General features: G+C 35.6%; 1 protein-coding gene across 1 annotated transcript in view; it reads right to left on the bottom strand.

The window, feature by feature from the left end:
- LOC127852329 (E3 ubiquitin-protein ligase rnf213-alpha-like) overlaps nt 1-18,663 on the bottom strand; it is a 163,475-nt gene that overhangs the window by 48,234 nt on the left and 96,578 nt on the right. The window contains exons 33-49 of the mRNA XM_052386263.1: nt 17,420-17,609; nt 15,429-15,675; nt 14,877-15,023; nt 14,051-14,159; nt 13,433-13,598; nt 11,449-11,617; nt 9,727-9,863; nt 9,124-9,321; nt 8,499-8,621; nt 7,865-7,985; nt 6,421-6,662; nt 5,769-5,874; nt 5,218-5,328; nt 4,982-5,074; nt 2,154-2,342; nt 1,763-1,923; nt 566-788 (exon numbers count right to left, since the gene is read on the bottom strand). Coding sequence (XP_052242223.1) covers nt 566-788; nt 1,763-1,923; nt 2,154-2,342; nt 4,982-5,074; nt 5,218-5,328; nt 5,769-5,874; nt 6,421-6,662; nt 7,865-7,985; nt 8,499-8,621; nt 9,124-9,321; nt 9,727-9,863; nt 11,449-11,617; nt 13,433-13,598; nt 14,051-14,159; nt 14,877-15,023; nt 15,429-15,675; nt 17,420-17,609 — 2,732 coding nt within the window. The remainder of the gene's footprint in view (nt 1-565; nt 789-1,762; nt 1,924-2,153; nt 2,343-4,981; nt 5,075-5,217; nt 5,329-5,768; nt 5,875-6,420; nt 6,663-7,864; nt 7,986-8,498; nt 8,622-9,123; nt 9,322-9,726; nt 9,864-11,448; nt 11,618-13,432; nt 13,599-14,050; nt 14,160-14,876; nt 15,024-15,428; nt 15,676-17,419; nt 17,610-18,663) is intronic.

The raw sequence follows: 18,663 nt of genomic DNA on the forward strand, positions 1-18,663 counted from the left end.
TATTAACCTGTTAATGTGGTCAATCTCTCACAACATGAATTTGGCTTTTGCCAGTAGGGGAACGACCAGAGACTGGGTCCACTCATACGGCTATTTCTTCTCCTCCATGATCTTTTTGGATAACGTCGCCATTGCTGCAGTGGTTGCCTTTCCACCGTGCTAAATCAGCACTGAAAGGAGATTGTCCACTCATGAAGATTTTCCTGCGCTTAGACAGCGTATTTCTTCCTCAATGTCTTTGGTAAGAATGGACGAACTTTCGTTGTCCGCTTCTAGTCTGGGACCGCTTTGAAGGAGACTAAGGTCTGGTTTAAACGGGAAGTTATAAAAGTGGTTGAAGTATTCAGATGAGGAATGTGGCATTTTCGCTCAGGAGGTTCCCTTCAGCGTCTGCTATAGCGCTAGCTTTGGACTGACTGGTCTTCGCGAGGATGTTAAGGGTACTGTAGTCAACTCATACTGCTGCTTGTGGTTATGACAAATTACTCCTCAATCCACTCGGCCTTTCCTTATACATTTCTCAAACGCCTGGTTAATGTAAAGCCATACATGTCTATGGAAATACCTGTTTCAGATGTTTGAAGAGCTGATGTCGGGCGCTATTTCCCTGCATAGCATCGGCGACTATGGTCTTCGCAAGGGACTTCGAACTCCCGGGTTTTCCCACAAGAAACAAAGGTATTCGCAGCTCGATGCACACAACCATCATAAAGACGTTCTCTTTTAAGGCCGTGTTGCGGGCGATGTTATCGTCTAGTTTCACATTGTCCAGGAATACGTCTTGGCAACTTAAATGCCATTCATGACAAAAATTAAAGGACATGACATTGTGAAAACATTTTTTTTATAGAAATTATAGAAGTGATTGTAACGTTTGGTTTTAGATTCACCAAGTAATAGGAAATGAAGAAAGTTACGATTTTACAAAAGGATTTTTTCACCAATTTTTCAAAAGAAATTGTAGTGTTTTTTGTAGGTTGATATTTTGCTTAAGTTATAATCCTTTCCATAACGCAGCTGAATTTCAATAACAAAAATGAATTCAATCATTGGTTAATTTAAACAAGAGCACCGCATAACGGGTGCCACGCTCGGCTGTGGGTGCAGTTTTGAATTGATGAAAGCTTGTCAGAATTTTTGTAATTTTTTTAGAGGTCACAGTGACCTTGACCTTTGACCTAGTGACCCCCAAAAAGGGTGTGGCATGTAGAACTCAAGGTGCAGCTACATATGAAGTTTCAAAATTGTGGGTTGAAGCACTTGGATTTTAGAGCCAATGATCAAAACCTTGACAAAATGTTAAGGTTTTAGCACGACGCGGACGACACGACGACGGACACGACACGACACGAAGAGCTGGCTATGACAATACCGCGGGTTTTCTCCGAAAACAGCCGAACTAAAAAAAGCTGATTTGATTATCTGACCATTATAAATTGTGCATAGTTTCAACATATTTAGTATAACTTGATTACATTGAAAACCCAAGGACTATTGAAACACTAACAGTCCGTTTGTTGGGTAAAACCAGTATTAATATCATAAGAGGTCTTGAGAATGCTTGAGAATGGGGATCAAACTGATCTTCTTATTGCTATGCATATCTTATACGCCACAACGACATTGTAGTTTGCATTAATTGTGGCATTAGGGCTGGCATTTAATGTTGAAACAAGCCGATTCTAGTCACCCGGTCAGCTTGAAGTCAAGACAAGTGACAAGAATCGGCTTCTAGTCACCAATTATTAAATACTAATATTACCATTCTATTTCTTCCAATATTTGTTCGGCACCATTTGGCAAAGTGCATGGTTCTCTAAATTCAGCTGCAACTGTTCTTCTGTATGCACTTCTTGTTTTTAAACAAGCGTGATAGCAGACGCCAATTGCAAGAACAAGGCATCGCGTCAAATCATCAAGTCTCTAAAATCCAACGGAACATAATTTTAAATAATATTAAATGATAGTGAATAGGCTTTGTAACTTTGTTTTTTTTTAATGCAAAACTGGTTCATATCATCATCATATTGATGAATTGAGTTAAGGTATTTTCAATATTGACGTATTTTACTTTTTTCCATCCCCACCCCTCCCCCTTAAAAGTCATATATATATATATAAAGTATATCAATAATGGTGGTAAACACACTTACATTCACTTCATTTTCATCATCTTCGTCGGTTTCATCTTCATCATTCTCTTCTATCGTGTCATCCATGGCGTTAAACAGGTCATCCATGGCGTTAAACAGGAATCTGTTGGTATTTGCCTGTTCATAAAACCAGGCCATGACCATCAGCACCCGCTCTGCGTCTCTCAATGATACGAAACTGCATTCATCCTAAAAATACATAAATGTCCAGAATCTTTATTCACGTTAATTAAAAGAGTTTTTCTACTTATACCATCGGACACAGCGTTATTTTAACTTAATTACATTGCATTGCGATACAGAACATTCATTAATGCAGTTAATGTTGTGAAGATGCGAAAACCATTATGGACATTCGGATCAATATCTGCTTTATAAACAAACATAAACAAAATTACAAGAGGGCCATGATGGCCCTGAATCGCTCACCTGACTCATTAAGATCAGATGAAAACTATGACCTCTATTGTCTACACAATGTTTTTCTATGATTTGACCTAGTGACCTAGTTCCTGACTCTAGATGACCCAAACACAATCCCAATCCAGATTTCATCAAGATAAACATTCTGACCACAGTTCATAAATATTGGATGAAAACTGTGACCTCTATTGTCAAAACAAGGTTTGTCTATTTATTTGACCTAGATTTTTACCCCAGATGACCCAAATACAATCACACCCAGATTTCATCAAGAATTCTGACCAAATTTCATAAAGGTTGGATGAAAACTGTGATCTCTAATGTCTACACAAGGTTTTTCTATTATTTGACCTAGTGACCTAGTTTTTGACCCCAGATGACCCAAATAAAATCCCAACCCAGATTTCATCAAGATAAACATTCTGACCAAATTTCATAAAGATTGGATGAAAACTGTGACCTCTATTGTCTACAGAGGTTGTTCTATTATTTGACCTAGTGACCTTGTTTTTGACCCCAGATGACCCAAATACAATCCCAAACCGGATTTCATCAAGATAAACATTTTGACCAAATTTCATCAAGATTGGATGCAAACTGTGACCTCTACTGTCTACACAAACAAATTGTTGACGGACGGACGCACGGACACACGCAGGCACGCACAACGGACGCCGGACATCACACGATCACATAAGCTCACCGTGTCACTTCATGACAGGTGACCTAAAAATATGTGTCGGAGATAAACATGAACAGTTGTTGTTAAAATCCCATAGAAACAAGGGCTGTTTGTAAAACATGTATGCCCCCCTATATGGGCTATAAGTTGTAGTAGCAGCCATTGTGTGAATACGTTTTTTTGTCACTGTGAATGGTGGTGGTGGTGGTGGTGGTGGTGGTGGTGGTGGTGGTGGTGGTGGTGGTGGTGTAGTAGTAGTAGTAATAGTAGTAGTAGTAGAAATAGTAGTAGTAGTAGTAGTAGTAATAGTAGTAGTAGTAGTAGTAGTAGTAGTAGTAGTAGTAGTAGTAGTAGTAGTAGAAGTAGTAGTAGTAGTAGTAGTAGTAGTAGAAGTAGTAGTAGTAGTAGTAGTAGTAGTAGTAGTAGTAGTAGTAGTAGTGGTAGTAGTAGTAGTAGTAGTAGTGGTAAAAGTAGTAGTAGTAGTGGCAGTAGTAGTAGAAGTGGTGGTGGTGGTGGTGGTGGTGGTGGTGGTGGTGGTGGTGGTGGTGGTAGTAGTAGAAGTAGAAGTAGTAGTAGAAGTAGTAGTAGTAGTAGTAGTAGTAGTAGTAGTAGCAGTAGCAGAAGCAGTAGCAGCATTACAAGACCAATACTTAAGAATGATCAAATGGGAAAAGGTAACCTAGCACTGGCAGTAAATATGGGGCTCATTTACAGGTCAGATTTGGAATCTCTGCTGTAAAATGAGATTTTGAATGAATTAAAGGGAGGCAAATCTGTCATAAAAAGAACATGCATAAACCGTAGTTGTTTCCCTTGTTTGAACCATGCTAAATCCTTACAAGTTTGGAAATAATTGGATGAAAAATTTGGACTTTATTGCATAAACACCATTTTCTCAATTCAAGGGGAGGTAATTCTGTACTTCATGGACCAATAATGCTCATTTTTTGTAGGGTTCGTGTCCTCATTGATATAAAGACACTGTGCAAATTTGGAAAGGATCGGACAAAAAATGTGGAAGATTTTTGAAAGTTTTCACAAAATAGGCAAAAACGAATAAACATGCAAAGTTCAACGAGCTCCTGCGGCCATGTTTTTTGACTAATCAAATTTCTTTGAACAACTTTTTCAGGGGAGCCTTCAAAGGTCATCCCTGTGAATTTTTTTGAAAATCTGATTAGCGGTTTCTGACAAGAAGATTTTTAAAGGTTTTTACCATATATGGTCATGGCGGCCATCTTGGTTATGTGATCAATTTTTTTTAACAATTCTTTTGTCCCATAAACCTAGGGATGCTCCACATGAAATTTAGTTGAAATTGGCTCAATGGTTTAGTAGAAGAAGATGTTTACAAATTGTTTACAGACAGACGGACGGACGGACGCCGGACGCTGAGTGATCACAATAGCTCACCCCGAGCTATCGCTCAGGTGAGCTAATAAGCCTCAATAAACGATATGTTTGTAGAAATCCTCTTAAGTGAATTCGGAACATTCACAATGTATGCATGCCAAAGGGAAATAAAACACTTTACAAACATTAAAGTAGACATAATACTAATTGTTGAGAATGAACGTTTAAGATAAAAACATTTTACAACATATATAGCATTTCCTTAGATCTTATTACAACGACGAGAATTAAACGCTATGTGTGTACCCTTATACCCAAATATTGTACCGACAAAGGAGACTCAAAAATGAATGAAGTTGTAAATATACACCTTCTGATCCCGCATGTATTTCTGTGACGTTGCAAGAACACTGCTTACTACTTCCACAAGGCCGGGTTTATTTGGCAGACGTTGTTCAACCACCTATTTAAAAACACATAGTTATTATATGACCAATCTCAATGTGTGAATAGATAAAAAATCGGAAATAATTTCAAAAAGTTTAACTCTACAATGATTGGAACCAAAACGCAACATATGAAATGAAACAATAATCAAAATCTTACTGCTCTTTTAACCATCTGGCATATGTACAATTTCTCAACGTCAGTGTTCAGCTGTCCGAAATCCCACACAAGTGGTAGCAAACTTTGTGGAAGTGGTTGGACTCTGTAAACCTGTGAGGATGAGATAGTCTGATAAAAGAACCAATTCACAAGGCAAAATATCGTTTTCTTTACATAAAAGGCATGAACATACGTTTATCCCTAATGATACATGTAATTGACAAAAATTAGTGCGAAGTTGAATACCTTCAACTCTTAGGACAAACGATGATGGAGCAAGAAAGATTGCGTAATCTAGGTTCATAAAATGTTAAATGAATATGCGCAGTATAATTAATAAATTTCACAAAGACTTTACACATTATGTAAGAGTGGCAATGCAAATAATATATATCAATTAGAATGCGTCATTAAAAGTAAACTGTGTGTATGCAACTGATTATGTATGCAATCTAAGCATTTAAGCTTTTTTGAACCAGCCATCTTTATGATTATTCAGTGCTGTTATAATTGATCAAATGAAAACCACTTGAGTGATATCACATATTTACCAGACGTCTCATTGGCACTCGTCCAAGTCTATCTGTTGTTTCGTCCGCGTCAACGTGGTATCCAAGACCTGCTTGCTCAAGCTTCTTAATCAGCTCTTCTGGGTGTCTATAAGGAATCAAATACAGTAAGAGTAGTATATGATAATTTTCCATTTTAAGCCATCCAATTTCAAAGACAGACATTGTTCATTTTTTTATCTAATCTTCAAATTGAAGATGAGCATACGATAGTTTAAAATAATTAAATAATAATGCACAGACTGTGGCTTAAATACAACAAAGGTAAAGTGCGTTAAATAAACAAGAGCACCGCATAACGGATGCCACGCTCGGCGTCGGGTGCAGTTTTGAATTAATGAGAGCTTGTCAGAATTTTTTAAGAGGTCACAGTGACCTTGACCTTTGACCTAGTGACCCAAAAATGGTTGTGGCATGTAGAACTCGTGAAGGTGCAGCTACATATTAAGTTTCAAAGTTGTAGGTTGAAGCACTTTGATTTTAGAGCCAATGTTCAAAACCTAAACATAATGTTACGGCATGACGCGGACGGCGAGCTGGCTATGACAATACCTCGGGTTTTCTCCGAAAACAGCCGAGCTAAAAATTACACGTTCACAATTTTTTAACAAAAACGCAATAAAGTGTGTCTTACTTTCTGTATGGGTTACATGCAGCAATCATTTTTAAGTTCTGGCACAATTTCAGAGGTTCTCCACAAATGGCTTTATCGCACATGATTTCTTTTATTATTCCAATTGCCTCAGTAGTGTTTGCTTCATCAAAGAACAACACAGTGTACATGTGAATACCGAAGTCATCCACATTTTTCTTTGCGATCCTTTCTGCCGAGTGCACTTTTCTTTTTATGTCATCTTTCGTTGTCCCACCATGCACCTGAATTCAAGGAACAATGTGATAATGTATTTATCATACCGATGACAAATGTGATTAAGGTACTTGTATAGTTACCCATACTTGTACTATTTTAGCTAATTCCCACAATTTGTAAATGATATCAACTTAATCTACATACCTTGAAGTATATGACCTCTCTAACATTGCCAGTGTTGACCCCGTTTTACACTTTAAACAATATCCTTTTAAGGATAACTATAGAGTACTACATACGACCTTTGCAATTAGGGAACACCTGGGCATTATGTTTTCAGGATGAGATTTGTTTTAACTTTTTAAATCTGTTTTTAGCACTAGTGACCTTAAAATTTAAAATTACTTAACTATTTGAGCAATGATTTAAAAACTACTGTCACCCTATAATCATTTAAATGAGTTCCTGTAAAAATTCTGCAAAACAGTTTAAAACAAGAGATGTGTTTGTCAGAAACACAATTCCCTCTATTGCGCGGCTTTGAAATAAAATTTCAATATATCATTTGGCAGGTTTAGAAATTATCTTTAGCACTAGAGACCTTAAAATTTAAAATTACTTAACAATTTGAGCAATGATTTAAAAACTACTGTCACCCTATAATCATTTAAATGAGTTCCTGTAAAAATTCTGCAAAACAGTTTAAAACAAGAGATGTGTTTGTCAGAAACACAATTCCCTCTATTGCGCGGCTTTGAAATAAAATTTCAATATATCATTTGGCAGGTTTAGAAATTATCTCCCTTTTAAAGCTTATAACTTCCCTTGGATTGTATTTTTTACTTTTGACCTTGAAGAATGACATTGACCTTTCATCACTCAAAATATGCAGCTTCATGAGATACACATGCATGCCAAATATTAAGTTGCTATCTTCCATATTGCAAAAGATATGGCCAATGTTAAAGTTTTCGGATGGAAGCACAGACTGACGGACGGACGGACGCACAGACTGACGGACTGACGGACAGTTCGACTGCTATATGCAACCCTACCGGGGGCATAAAAAGAGTGTTTTATATAAAAAAAATTAATTATGGAGACTCAGTCGATGACAAATGAGTGAAAATAAAACAATCGCAATGAGTACTTTGTTATGTGCTTATGATCACCTTCAAAAAAGTCACTCACGTGAAATTATATTTGGATTATCTCCTTGAACAATTTCTACATGTTATCAATTAACATAAATCATAGTTTTTCTGACCTTCATGAGGATCATGTTTTTTATTTCAACCCCCGGGGGACACTGCAACGCACACATGAACTTGACTAGCCTTGTTTTACCACATCCAGTTTCACCCATTACGATGACAGGAATATCACACCTGAAACATTATATGGAAGCTATTATCGGTTTGGCAAACAACTATTTCATTGTTTCACATTACAGTTTGCTAATTATTTATTAACATAACAGAAGGAAAAGGAAATCAATGAATGGTTGGCAAATTATATTTCTGTTCATGATTTTTTTATGATACCACAAGGCTACGAAAACTAATAAATTGGTCTTCAGAAATGTATAGGCAAACCTGCGGTTGATTGTCTTAGGGACAGAAGAAAATTGATTGAATAATTCGGCCAGGTAATTTCCATTACCTCTTAACATATAAATCCACGATAGGTCGACTTAGTTATTGAATGGCATTTATCTCAAATTTCCCTTCAAATCCTATCACAAACACAAATGAGAAATGAACATTCTACGCTTTTAATACGCTTTTAATACGTTGTTAATATATTTATTTAAATTGTATTATTGTTTGCTTTCAAGATAAGGCAATCTAGCATGTAGATGTATATGACTTATTTTGTTAATGTATTACAAAATGGCCAACCGGAATCTCATATAGATTGCCATGACTTTCTTCACGTTGTCTGTTGTAAGTTCATAGGTACTGTCTGGGTCATGCGGGAATTCTATGCCCATAATGTTGCACAATTTTAGTATCTTCTGGTCTCTGCAAACAGAATTTTGAATTGTGTTTGTATGATCCTTCAAATAACACGTGAATCGAACATAAATATAATTAAACAAATGACTCTCCCAGCCAAAATGGATTCAAAGTTAGTACATTCATATGTTTTTAATGTCAGTTTGCTTGTAATCTTCTGTTAGAAAAGACAGAAACTAAAATACATGTATATTTGTTACCTTGATATAATGTTGGTTTGATTTAAGCTATACATATAACTTACGCATAAATGTCAACATAGGTACGTGTTGATAAATTCCATTCAAGACATAAAGTGTTAGTGTTGCATTTGTCAATTTATTTCGTTTATGTTTCTTTTCAAGTTTTATTGTTACATGTACTTTTAACTCCTAAAATTGGCAGCAATTAAAAGAAAAAACCTCACATATACACACTTATATATCACGGCTGTTTACATTTACATTTACAACTACAAGCATACATACATAAAACACAACTCAGAACCTTTTAACTAAACTGAACAAACCTTGGAAGACTGTCAAAGTTCTCTTGTAATGGTGCACGATTCCCCACCAATGCATCATACAAATTCTGGGCCATGATCCCTTGTTCCAATAACTGACCAGTCAGCTGATCTCTTAAATTCCCCGTCGCTCGTTCAATAAAAAATCCCAAAAAAGTGAAAGTGTTACGATCTGAGTTGAAAAACAGGTAGGGATGGGGACTGAAAATGAAACAAGAAACAATATTGGTACTTGTAAGAAGTAAGAAGATTTGATCATTACATGTACAGTGTCGAAAATAAACTTTGCAAAAGGTGCTAGTTAACATTTTAAGAGGAAATACATAACTTTCAAAACAAAGCCCACACAAAGGGGAAGTAAAAAATTTGTAACTTTTGCCAAAGACATATACATAATACAACAGTTCGTGGGCTGTCCAAAACAGTCATTCACCAGCTCTGATAAAATAATGAACATTAGCCTATTCAGATAAAAATTCATTATAAAAGTTATATCAACAGAGCAGTTTGAATGATATGAACAACTTGATTTTTTACAACAGAAACTTAAGAACACTGAATTGCAAAAATAAATTAATAACCATATAAAAATGAGTTTCTCCCAACCTGCTTTCCCAAGTTCGTCTCAATGATAAGCGGTTCAAGACAGTGTCGTCATCTTCCTCTTCCTCTTCATTCATGTCATCCAATGGCGCACAACCCGGCGACTCCTCGCTAATCTTTAGCGACCGCGTTGAAAAGTCCTGCGATGACACATGTTAAGTGAAATATGTGTTGTTCACAAACATAAAATGTATGAATTTAAAAACGATGTAACATATTGGCTTTATATTATATTAAAATGAGTGTATACATTATTATTGTGCTAATATAAAGTTAGCACAAGATAACATAAAGTATACTGTTACATACCAAACAAGATGTGTTTGTGAAACACAATGTCCCCCTATATGATGTTTGACCTTGAAGGATGACCTTGACCTTGTGAAGGATGACCTTGACCTTTCACCACTCAAAATGTGCAGCTCCATGAGATACACATGCATGCCAAATATCAAGTTGCTTTCTTCAATATTGCAAAAGTATTCATAAAATAAGCGATTTGGGCCACATATATTTGACCTCTGACCTTGAAAGATGACCTTGACCTTGACCTTTCACCACTCAAAATGTGCAGCTCCATGAGATGCACATGCATGCCAAATATCAAGTTGCTATCTTCAATATTGCAAAAGTATTTATAAAATAAGAGATTTGGGCTACATATATTTAACCTCTGACCTTAAAGGATGACCTTGACCTTTCACCACTCAAAATGTGAAGGTCCATGAGATACACATGCATGCCAAATATCAAGTTGCTATTTTCAATATTGCAAAAGTATTCATAAAATGAGCGATTTTGGCCACATATATTTGACCTCTGACCTTGAAGGATGACCTTGACCTTTCACCACTCAAAATGTGCAGCTTCATGAGATACACATGCATGCCAAATATGAAGTTGCTATCTTCAATATAGCAAAAGTTATTGCAAAATGTTAAAGTTGGCGCGAACAGACCAACGTACAGACCAACGCACAGACCAACACACCAACAGACAGGGCAAAAACAATATGTCCCCCACTACTATTGTGGGGGACATAATAAAAACAAGACTATTGCCAAGCAATATATGTCCCCGACCGGCTCCACCATTGTCAGAATATTTGTAAAATATTTGTTGCCATATCAACCAGAATTTTTGACATAGGAACAACATGAAATGACGTGCATGATGCCCATATTGCCATCTATCCATGTTTTAAGTTTCATGAAACAAATATGAAGAACTTTTAAAGTTATCACAGGATCCAGAAAACCACCATTTTCAGCAGTATTTCTAGTCTATTTGTTGCCATAGCAACCAGAATTTTTGACGTAGGAACAAAATGAAATGACGTGCATAATGTCTATATTGCGATCTGTCCATGTTTCAAGTTTCATGAAAAAATATTAAAAAGTTTTAAAGTAATCGCAGGATCCAGAAAAGTGTGACTGACTGAAAGACAGACAGGGCGCAAACCATAAGTCCCCTCTGGTGAAACCGGTAGGGGACAATAAGAAATACAGTCATAATTGTTAAACCCCACGCATATGATTTTGATTTATATGAAAAACTGACAAAATAATACACTTTAACGAAGTTTCGTTATAGTTGAAAGTTTTAACATTGGAAATAGAAAATCAGAATTATATCATTTATAATAAAGACACATAATTCGTTCACCCCCATTTTATTGTAAGTGACTCATTTATACAATTTGAATATCTTTAAATATAAAAAAACCTTTGACATCTGCATAAGGAATCGCATCACAAAAATTGCAAATCCAGGCAAGTCTTCTGCTGCAGCAACGCTTACGAACTGATTTTGTTCGAAGTCCACAAGTTGAGTGTTGAGGAACCACACAAAGTGATGCAGCTCAGACCATGATGGGTTTTGCACACCACATCGTCTAGTATTACATAAATATCAAAATATTATTTGCATAAGTTTATAACAAGTTTTGTGGCATACCTCAATAAGATATTAGAAAATAGTTTTGTTTCCAGGAGGGCAAAGGGGCATGGCGCATTACTTTCAAAAAGGGCATTTTAATGCGCAGTTTATGTAAAAACGGGCAAAAACGTTCTGTGGAAGCCTGGTTTTGAGAGAAACACTTAATCGCATCAGAGGCAGTGTGTGTGTGTGTGGGGGGGGGGGGTGGAGGAGGAACATAAAACATATAAACAAGCACATTTAATGGTAATTCGTGTATTTAACCAACTTTCATTAATATTAATATATTTACCTTGCTATGTCTTCCATTAAAGTTTCATGCTGTGTCAGTTAACTGTACAGCATGGCAAACATAATAAAGCAATATATACATATGAATCTGATTATAAACAAATCCACCAACATATAAATGGAACCATGTTTGTCTTATCCCATTTTCTAACGATAATCTTGTCAGATGTTTTAATTTTGCGAGTAAACTGAACGCTAGCAATTTGCAAATACTCGTTTCCGTTACATATATCCACTGAGTAGATTACTAATAAAAATGTTGTTGGTATCTTTAACGTTTTATGCATCTATCGTTATCACATGAATTAATTTGAATTTCAGTAATCCCTTCTAAATGTATGATGCCCATCGTTTATTTGATCGTTGTTTGCGATTTTTGACGAGTCAAAATTTATTTTCTGTATAATCCGCCATCTTGTTAAAATGATGTAAACGATAGTTGCGCACATATCAAGTAATATCGGATAATATGTCTATCTAATACGCGATTCGCAATTAATTTAATTAGTAAACGGTTCAGTAATTGTTTCAATAATTATTAATCTAAATGACCATAACCATAAAGATACAACTTGTTTGTGTTCTTTTAATTTAATTACGCGTAGAAATACATGTTTTGATATTACTGTATCATGCATGAAATGCACAATTCCCACGAGGATAACATCGAGGTTTTCATCCCCGAAGTAACTGTCATCGATTTTATCGTGGACGAGTACACATTATGGACCCTTAAGTGTGCTAGGTATAAGCCAGTGAAATTATCGATTGATATTGACACGGGGTTATTCACGCATGACTAATACACAACCGCGCGAATCTTCGCTGCTTGGGGCCATACTCTGATACTAGTCGGCTTAAAAGTTTAGTCAAGGGGCAATAAAGATTATATCAATAAGGGCGCATGGCGGCTTTTTCCTTTGAAAAGGGCAGAGTGGCGCAGTGCCACGCAAAAAGGGCCTGGGAAAAACACTAGAAAAAGAGATGTGTTTGTCAGAAACACAATGCTGCCACGCTTTGATTGATTGATTATTATATCCCTCTAAAAAATATTACTTCCCTTGTAAAATTTATGTGTACCTGCCATATGATCAATATAAATTATCTCGCTTTAAATCTTGTTACTTCCCTTGGATTTGTTTTTTGTACCTTTGACCTTGAAGGATGACATTGACCTTTCACAACTCAAAATGTTTAGCTCCATTAGATACGCATGCATGCCAAATATCAAGTAGCTATCTTCAATATTGCAAAAGTTATGGCCAATGTTAAAGTTTTCGGACGGACGGACAGACATTTGAAATGCTATATGTTTTCCTACTGGGGGCATTAAAATACTAATAACGGTGGTATTTGCATGAGACCTTAAATATACATGATTTCAATGTATTTACTTATATTCATTTAACAATATCCTTTTAACCACATGTTTGTGTGTAAACTTAAAATCATATTTGGCAAATACAAAACGTGTTCGTACCGTAACACAACCTGCAAGCACGATTTGGGATCCCCTTCAGGATTACCAGGGTTGACATCATTCATGTTTCTACCGGTGTCGAGTCGTTGAAGATATTGGAACGTGCGCTGGAATACCGGACTTCGAAACTGCTTTTCGTCAAAAAGCTGGTCCGTCATTTTGAAGTCTTATTTCAAAATACAAATAGACATAAGTAAGGAAAGTTTTTTTTTAAAGGAATGGTGCTTATAAAGTCTACATAGACAAAGTGATCCAGGGGTATGGCGAATAAGGACTTCAGGGGCAAGATTTGAAGAAATTATGTACAGAACCACTATACAATGGTACATACCAAAATAACACTTTTGATCCTTGTGGTCTCTTATAACATTTTTTTAATTGTTTTGCTGTGTTATTAATTTTAAATTGATGAATACATCGTGTTTAAAATAAAATGATGTCCAATATTTGCTGTATATTTTTTATCATATAATATCATATAATCGAAACCAATTGAACCAAATGAAACTCAACTATTAACCATAATTAAGACTCCTTACATTATAAACAGAAGCAGGTTTACATCTTAACACATTCTTCCTTAAATATTGGAAACAAAACAATCCGTGTGTATCATACCTCTTGGTTTGGTGCGTGCATCGCCAGAATATACACCAAAGCTCTCTTCTGGTGATCTACATGTCACGTCTGGCAGTATGTCAAACATCGGATGTGCGTACTGCATCTCCTTATATTAAGTCATCAAGATAAAATTGAAGAAATGCTACTTTTCAGTTGAATATTAAGTTTGGTTGTTTAGACAAAGATTATTAAATAGAGCAAGGTTCAATAATATAGTTATCCTTTATTTCTATAAAGACAAACAATCTCATCTAAAACAGAAATACGGACCAAACACTTGTGTCAAATGTGATATCAGACGGCCAAAGCCATATGCATTTGCGGTATCGGACGCTTAAATAATATCTTATTAAAATACTCATATCTCGTATAGCGTTAAGTTTTAGAAAAAAAAAACTATTCTGCTGGTACAACCAAAGCTGACTTATGAATGTTCATCAAAATAACATACCAGGTCAACCTTCTTTTAATAAAAAAACTACCATTTATTGATTAAACGGCATTGTTTGCTTCTAAAAATTAGCATGCTTTGGCATTCAAAGCCAAGCTTTACCAATAATGGTAAGCACGTCTTTTATATGACGAATGTCCTGAAAATTGTAATTATGTTTTGCAGACACAAAACTAAGTATTTAAGATTCTAAACTTTATTTTTGGGATTAATTTGTCTTAAATTATAATACAGAAAATAAATCGATTATGATTGCAACACCATAATTTGCAAGAAATTGTATGTATATTTGAAATAAATTATAATTGTTCCGAGTATTACTACAGACAGTCCTCCTATACACATTAAGGATAGGCTTTAAATATGACATACATGTTTTTCATGGGTCATTTTCATGATTGGCATTGTTTCGATCAAACATGCGTCGTCTACGCTCCTTCTCCATACATAGCCGTTCTTATCCATCAGGCAGTTCAAGATCAGAAGATTGAACAGAAGAAAGTCGATTCCTTCTTGCACCTGCAATATTTAATCATGTTGCTTTAATAATAGATCTTATGCATTGCACGCATATAACAAATGTCAATTTATATTTCATATGAATGAGGCATGGACCAATTAAGGGGTCAACTGAAGCAAAGTACACTTGTGCGGTGATCAATTTGGTCCTATTATGCGTAATCGAGTATCATTCAAAACACACATAGAATGAAATTGCAAACTTTAGTGATCTTAATGGGTGACAACTACATTTAATACAGGGGTCAATCTGGCAATAACTTAAACCTAGAATCAAAAAGAGGGAAAAGGCGGCCCAATTTTGATCACCTGGGTGATTTGTTTATTAAATATTAAGTTAAGGTTCATAAAAGCTAATTAACAACTAAAAATAGAAAATGTAAGAAAAGCAGCAATATGACCGACCTCGTGTGAGATGTCAATATGAAATATCCTGGCAGTCTTTACCCCTGGTGTTGGTGTATGTTGAAGTAATATCTGAATCACTTCATGGGTGTCAATGTGCTTTTCTTGTAATGGTATGGACACTAGTTTTGTATCTAGATTCTTCGACTTATGGCCAAATTGAATCTCAAGCGCTTCAGCTCGGCGTTTCACATACAAGCTTTTTCCTACACCTGCCCTACTCGATTTGACAACACGTGCCGAAGACCTATGAACATAAACAAAAGATTAAAATGTATAGTTGAACTGAAATAAGTATGAGCCCAATTTTAACCCAATTCAAATTATCTTAAAGAGTAAGTTCTCGTTTGCAAGATGTTGGCTGTTAAAAATAAGTATGAATATTTAATTAGCATTTACCGTTTATATTTCAAAATTGTACCCTATATACAAAATGTCTATATGGGAAATGAAGTACATTCTGTCGATTCACCGTATTTCTGAAATCTCATTTGTTTTGTTTGAAGATTCTATTTAAATGTTTTGAACAACACATGTTAAAGCCACACACTTTTCCTCTGACCTTGAAATGAAATACATGTTAATCAATACATATAGATGCAATTTGAAAGTGTGCAAAATTGTCACTTAATCTTAAGCCTAGTTAGCAAATAATTTATTATTTTTCAAACGTTACCGCTTTTAAAACCGAAAGTAGGATTTCTATACGTATACGTCCTTTTCGACAAACGCGATTATTTAAAAGTTGTAAAACCCAAAAAGACGGATTTCTACCTTTTAACCACCAGATATATTCTAATTGGCATAGATAGAATTAAATCTAAAGCCTAGTTAGCAAGTTGTTTATTATTTTTCAACTGGTACCACTTTTAAAACCGAAAGAAGGATTTCTAGACGTTTACGTCTATTCGACAAATGCGATTATTTTTAAGTTTTAAAGCGCAAAAAAGACGGATTTCTACCTTGCAACCACCAGATATATTCAAATTGAAACGTATCAATATATTATCTGTTTGTTAGTTGACACAATACATGTAAAACAAGAAATGGTTCGGCAGAGGCCGACGCATATCCCCACGCCGCATGTTTGACCCAGGGGATGCCCCAGGGTTGGTAATGTGGCAATGCATAGTTGAGATTGACCGTATTGTCATAAGAGATGTTCAGTATCAATTAGAAGTAAAACGGTGTAGAAATGAAGAAGTTAATGTAAAATAACATAAAACAAGAAATCTGTTTGTCAGAAACACAATGCCCCCTACTGCGCCGCTTTGAGTTATTAAAAAATATATATCATTTGGCAGGTCCATTGATCACCTCCCTTTAAAGCTTATAACTTCCCTTGGTGATTTTTTTTTACCTTTGACCTTGAAGGATGACCTTGACCTTTCACCACTCAAAATGTGCAGCTCCATGAGATACACATGCATGCCAAATAACAAGATGCTATCTTCAATATTGCAAAAGTTATGTCCAATGTTAAAGTACATAAAATAACAAAATGAGTGAAAATCTCTGAACCGGCCCCACCCCAATCCCCGTAACTTTGACCAAGGGTCAGATCAAAATTCCAAATAGTGCAGGGTCGCACATATGCTCATAGCTACCATGTGTGTACGTTTCAAGGTTCTAGTGCTTTTCAAAAAGCGTGGGGATACCAAAAAATGCTCTGTAAATATTACAGAAATAACAACATAAGTTATGATATCCATTAACAAACCAACTGTTACACCTTTGGATGATATGTATTTAATTGTGAACACATATTACTTTTAGGCACACATATATCTGGATAATTTTACTCAACAGGCTTTCATAATACCCAAATAACTGTGCATCCAAAAATAATTACAGACGATCATAAAACATTGGAAATTCCAATTATTTGCAATAGCAATGGTATGTTTTCAGTGGATTGTGTTTGCTTTTCTGTCCGAAGCTTGAAACTGTCCCTTTAACACTATAACTCAATACAAGTGTGGCATTCCTACCTATTAAAGTCAACACTTGAAGCGGACAGTGTTTTGGTTCGGGGGACAACTAATTTTTCTGCAACATATTCCTTCAGCAATGCCGGACTGACGGTTTGCACCTGTCGAACATACTTGTCCAGAGACGATACAAATGGGGAGCGGTATTCATTGTCCGACCCGCATATTACAAACAATCGGTACTTCAAATCTGCAATGAAAGCGAGCTTACTTGTACTAATATTAATTATAACAAGAGCTGTCCTAAGACAGCACTCTCGACTATACTTCCACTTCGATTGTTTAATGCCCGTCTCCTTTCCTTTCAGTCACATATTATAATTACAAATTAACACATTTTAAGTTGGATATCTGTAGTACTATTAAAGTAAACGTTAAAAGATTAACATTTATTAATTGAATATATAAATATGTGCAATACATTTTCACATTTTTACCCATGATTTTAGGTGTATTTAATTAAATTTGTACACTATTGTTCTATTTTTAAGAACGTCGACACTGACCCGCCAGACCAAATATGCAATACAAACCTAGATCTGCAACCTACAAACAAAACAAGAGAGCCATGGGTCCTAAGGCGCTCATCTGAGATCTAAACAAACTAGGATAATCCAATGTTGAGAATAAAGAAGTCCTTTATGAAACACATATATTTTATTTGACTTGGAGACTAGGTTTTTAAAACTTCATATGACCGAGAGTCAAACTCGGCAAAGATTAAATTGGGACAAATGTCCTGACCACCTTTCATAATATTAGAATTCAATATGAAATCTAGAGTGCTAATGAGGTTTTACTATATCCATATGACACACTCTGCCGAGCTACCAAACAGCCATGGTCTTCACGGAACCATTTTTTTAATTCGGCCAAGATATGATGTTATATATATGAGTGACAATGACCTTGACACTACTGGCCCCCTTTTCAGAACAAGATTAGAATGTAACTTACCTACACAGACAATTTCAGAACAAATACTCGATTTAAGGATATCGAACGCAACCTTTAGATATATATATTTAAGCTATCTATTGACCTTTATCTTGCCCAAACTGGCCAGGCATGTAATCTTTCGCTAGTTCTACATGCCAACCAAAGAAAGAAGTTGCTGCACGCAAACTTTAACTTAATTTTCCGAGTTTCGGAGTAAAAAAAATGAAACAAAAAATGTGTTTGTCGGAAACACAATGTCCCCTATTGCGCCGCTTTGAAGCCATATATTTAACCTTTGACCTTGA

Source organism: Dreissena polymorpha, chromosome 12 (assembly GCF_020536995.1).
Source record: "Dreissena polymorpha isolate Duluth1 chromosome 12, UMN_Dpol_1.0, whole genome shotgun sequence".
Classification (NCBI taxonomy): Eukaryota; Metazoa; Mollusca; class Bivalvia; order Myida; family Dreissenidae; genus Dreissena; species Dreissena polymorpha.